Source organism: Dipodomys spectabilis, unplaced genomic scaffold (assembly GCF_019054845.1).
Source record: "Dipodomys spectabilis isolate Male_0828 unplaced genomic scaffold, ASM1905484v1 ptg000493l, whole genome shotgun sequence".
Lineage (NCBI taxonomy): Eukaryota > Metazoa > Chordata > Mammalia > Rodentia > Heteromyidae > Dipodomys > Dipodomys spectabilis.
The window spans coordinates 1-5,000 of record NW_024871170.1 but is presented as its reverse complement, the minus strand read 5'-3'; the positions used below and the strand labels follow the sequence as shown (position 1 = coordinate 5,000).

General features: G+C 52.5%; 1 protein-coding gene across 1 annotated transcript in view; it reads left to right on the top strand.

Moving 5' to 3' along the window:
- The window catches only part of Clec1b (C-type lectin domain family 1 member B), a 7,116-nt gene extending 5,717 nt beyond the window's left edge, over positions 1-1,399 (top strand). Inside the window, exons 5-6 of the mRNA XM_042669286.1 lie at positions 257-363; positions 1,187-1,399. Of these exons, the coding sequence (XP_042525220.1) occupies positions 257-363; positions 1,187-1,331 (252 nt within the window). The 3' untranslated portion in view covers positions 1,332-1,399. The remainder of the gene's footprint in view (positions 1-256; positions 364-1,186) is intronic.
- The last annotated feature ends 3,601 nt before the right edge of the window (positions 1,400-5,000 follow it).

Below are 5,000 nucleotides of genomic sequence, written 5' to 3'. Positions count from 1 at the left end.
ATGTCAGACGGCTCGGGGACCAGTTATCCCAAACGCACAGGGAGGTTCGGAGCGGGGCCGGTCCGGGGCTGCCGGCTCTCCATCCACGTGCGAAAGCCACGGTTCCCGCCGCACACAGACACGGGCCCACAGAAACAGAGTCCACCCCCTGGCTCGAGGCTCTGTCCAGCTGGGCCGCCGGCCAGGGCCCCGGCTGCTCTGAGCACCCGATTGAGCCACTTACTGACCAGTCCCGACGTAACTGTCTTTCTCCTAGGAATACATCAAGGCCAGGACGGTTTTGATCCGTTGGATCGGATTAGCCTATCACAGTTCAGATAAGACCTGGAAATGGGAAGATGGCTCCGTGCTTCCCATGAACATGTAAGTCTCTGGAAAATCTGAATAGAAGATCCTTCTAGAATATTCTATCAGGAGAGGCCCCTATCCTGTTGGATACAGGATAAGAGATATCAGCCGGGTGCTGGTGGCTCCCGCCTGTCATCCCAGCTACTCAGGAGGCTGAGATCTGAGGACCCTGGTTCAAAGCCAGCCTGGGCAGGAAAGTCGGTGAGACTCTGATCTCCAATGAACCACCAGAAAACCAGAAGTGGCGCTGTGGCTCAAGCGGTAGAGCGCCCGCCTGGAGCACAAGAAGCTCAGGGACGGCACCCAGGCCCTGAGTTCAGGCCCCAGGAATAGCAAACACACACACAAACTTTGGGTGTGTCTCTGCTCCCTACTGTGGGTTTCATCGGGGGAAACTGAGTCATTCATACCTTATTCCTAACCACAGATCCTTGATCAAAACACAGTGCGACTCTCCCAGTTGCTGTAGCAAAGCCATGGTCCATTTGTGTGTGTGTGTGTGTGTGCGCGCGCGTGTGTGTGTGTGTACGTGTGTGCCAATATGGGGGCTTGAACTCAGGTCTTGGGCTCTCACTTTTCGCTCAAGGCTGGCGCTCTACCACCTGAGCCACCGCCCGCTGCTGGCTTTTTGCAGATTCATTGGAGATCAGGGTCTCTCGGGCCTCCAGCTGTGAGCCTCAGATCGCAGCCTCCTGCGTGGCTGGGATGGCTGCTGCTTCCTTGTGCTTTGCTGTGAGCTCTGTCCCCTGCAGTCCCTTCAGGCAGACCCCACCCAGAGTGTCTCCGCGGCCTCGCTTTTCAGGGGAATCCGGTCTTCATTTGTGTTTTCAATCCGCAGGCTTGACCTTTCCGGGGATCGGAGAGACAATATGAATTGTGCTTATTTTCATCTGGGGAAGATCGCCCCACCTTCTGCTCGGATAAACACTATTTTCATGTGCGAGAGGAAAGCCGGCCTGGCCAAGGTGGAGCACCTGCCGTAGGGGGACGGGGCGTGGGCTGCACACCCCCACAATAAAACGCCCCGGAGGGAAATGCCCAGCCACAGACTGGCTTTATTTCCACCTGCCTTCCTTCCCTCCTTCCCCCCCTCCCTCCCTTCCTTCCTTTCTCTCTCCCTCTCTCCCTTCCTTCCCTCCTTCCTTCCCTCTTTTCTTGTCTTTTTTTGTGCTGGCTCTTGGGCTTGAATTCAAGGCCTGACGCTGTCCCTTAGCTGGGAGCTCTACCACTTGAGCCACAGCTCCATTCCCGGCTGTTTGCTGGTTCACTGGAGATGTTTTCATGGACTTTTCTATCCCGGTTGGCTTTGAACTGCAATCTTCAGATCTCTCAGCCCCCTGGGTAGCTGGAATTACAGGCATGAGCCACCAGGGCCTGGCGGGCAATACCAACATTCAAAGGCATACAGTAAGTTGAAGAACACAATGACTCAGTTCAAGGAGCAATCATGAGTCCCCTGGGTGGCTTTAACTTCCATTTCTTATATTTAAAATAATGGGCTAGCCGGGCACCGGTGGCTCACGGCCTGGCATCCCAGCTACTCAGGAGGCTGAGATCTGAGGATCACGGTTCAAAGCCAGCCCAGGCAGGAAAGTCCGTGAGACTCTTATCTCCAATGATCCGCCAGAAAAACAGAAGTGGAGCTGTGACTCAACGTGGTAGCCTTGAGCAGAAATAGCTCAGGGACAGGGCCCAGGCCCTGAGTTCAAGCTACAGCGTGTGTGTGTCTGTGTGTGTGTGTGTGCACGTGCGCACACATGCATGCAATACACACACAATGATAATAATAATAGGAAAGTAAAGTTTGTGAGAAGCCCCATCCAGTTTGTAGAAATAGGTTTCTTTCCATTTCTTTCTTTCTTGTGTGTAGCTGTACTGACACTTGAACCCAGGCCTTGTGCTCTTGCTTGGCTGGCGCTCTACCCCTTGAGCCACACCTCCACTTGTGGCTTTTTGCTGGTTCATTGGACTTAAGAGTCCCAGGATGGACTTCCCTGCCCAGAGCAGGCTTTGAACCGCGATCCTCTGTTCTTCGCCCCCTGAGTAACTGGGGTGCAGGTGTGAGCTGCCCCCCCTTGGCTAATAAACAGATGCTTCTTGACGAAGTCCAGAGTTGAGAAACCCAAGGCCAAGCCACGTGCCTTCTCCCCTCTCCGAGCTCTATGTTCAGCTCTTGCTGACTGACCTCAGGAATGCTGTGGAGCGGGTTCTCCAGCAGGATAACAGGCCAAAACGCTAACGGGGGGGGGGGGGTCCCCCTTGGTCAGAGCCGGCTCCCTTCCTTGCAATTGCAAGTGCGATCCTCCGCGTCCCCGGTCCCCCCCGTCGAGGTGTTTGCTCAGACCCAAACGTGGCGGGGAGAATGGGCGTCTGCACCATTCTGCACTTTCATATAAATGTTACTCCAGAACTTACTCTTTCTTTGGGGGGGCTGATGCTGGGACTCGAACTCAGGGCCTCGGGTTGTGCCCTTGGCTTTTGTACGCAAGGCTGGTGCTCTACCCCTTGAGCCACAGCTCCACGTCTGTCTTTGTCTGGTTCACTGGAGATCAGAGTCTCACAGACGTTCCTGCCCTGTTCCGGCTTGTTGTTCTTCTTGTATTATTTATTTTTGTTATGTAAAGGTGATGGACCTGTCAGGTCATGAGTACACTCCTTTCTTAACATGTGTTTTATAGTGAAAATACTGTACAGAGGGGTTACAGTTACATGCGTAAGGCACTGAGTCCATTTTTATCAAGCATTATTGCCTCCTCCTTTGTTTTCCCCCCCTCCCCTCCCCCCCCTCCCCTCCCTCCCTCCCCTCCCTCCCCTCCCTCCCTCCCTCCCCCCACCAAAGTTGTAAAGTTCGTTTTCGGCACAGCGTCCTGTGCATCTCATTGTGACGATGGGTCAAGCTGTATCCTTACTTCAGCATTTTGTGATTTCCCTTCCCCTCCCCAAATTAGAAAAATGTAGATACAAGATGCAGAGCACCGGAATCAAATACGGTGACAACAGGGATTATACCGTGGGGGATGAACATCCAAGGAACCAAACCTTCACCTGGATGAGCACATTTCTCCTCAGAACCCCCGCTTTCCTCCATCTCTCCAATTCTTGTCTCCGCCCCCCCTTTGTAGCCAGAACTTGAACACGGTACTCGTGTGTATCTCCTATTTAATTACTGATGTATAAAAACCAAATAGGAACCGCTCAGTCCAAAACTCGACCCCCCGAACATCAACCCTGTCTCTGGTTTTTTAGTCTTTTAGTTTTCTCCACCATGGAAAGATGTGTAGGTCTCTATGATTCTTAGAGGGGCACATGTTTAGGGCTGGGAAGTGGCTCAGGGGTAGAGCGCTCGCCTTGCATGCCTGAGGCCCTGGGTTCGAGTCCTCAGCACCACATAAGCAAAAAGAAAAAAGCCGGAAGTGGTGCTGTGGCTCAGGTGGTAGAGCGCTAGCCTTGAGCTGAAGAGCTGAGGGACAGCCCAGAGTTCAGGCCCCACGACTGATTGAAAAAAGAAAAAGCACGTGTGTATACATTACCACGGCACACCCCCCAACTTAGAAGAATAGCAACGGATTCCTGACAGCACACAAATAAAAGAAATGTAAACCAAACTCTGCCCACGAGATTCCTCTCTATGGTGCGTGTTTCTAAGCCATCTTCCTGGTGAAATCAGAAGTATACAAGAGGTTATGTCATCTCAAACACCAATGCGGAACTGGCTAGTGGAAGTCTGAGTTCCCCGTGTCTCGGTTAACAGGAATCAACACCTCTTTCCTGCAGCTGTTCTGAGAATCTAAATCATTCATGTGAAAGACTCCCTTTATGGAATTCAGTGAACAGCAAATACCCTGTGGCTCACGCCTGTCATCCCAGCTACTCAGGAGGCTGAGATCAAGGACCTTGGTTCAAAACCAGTCAGGCCTAGGCAGTGGTGGCTCGTGCATGTAAACCCTAGCTACTCAGGAAGCTGAGATCTGAGGATCATGGTTCGAAGCCAGCCTGGACAGAAAAGTCTATGAGACACTTAAATCTAATGAACCACCAGAAAACCCAAAGTGGAGCTGTGGCTCAAGTGGTAGAGCGCTAGCCTTGAGCCAAAGAAGCTCAGGGACAGTGCCCAGGCCCTGAGTTCAAGCCCCAGGACTGGCAAACAAATAATAGCTAAATCGGTTCAGAAAAAGAACACCGTTAACCCGTTTGACGTGATAGGTTGGGTGGGTACAGGTAGCCCGTGCTGTAATCGTACCTACTATGTCGGAGGCTGAGAGCTGAGGATCATGGGTCACAGATGAGCCACTCTTTTATCTCCAATGAACCAGCAAAAAGCTGGAAGTGGAGCCGTGACTCAAGTGGTAGAGCACCAGCCTTGAGTGGACAAGAAAGCTAAGGGACAATGTCCAGGCCTTCAAGTCCCAGTATTGGTACAAGCATGAAATCAAGGTGTGGAGGCGTGGTTCAGTGGGTGGAGCACTAGCCAAGGAGCCAAGTGTCAGGCGCCGAGTTCCAGTCCTGGAAAAAGAAAAGGACACCAGCGTGTGAAAACCCAGTCTGCCAATCTTCGTGATTTATGTCTCCTCCCGTCTTTCCTGCGCCATGCTAAACACGAGTGTGGATCGGAATCCACGACCGTCTTGGAGACCAGAGCCATTCGGCCTGTG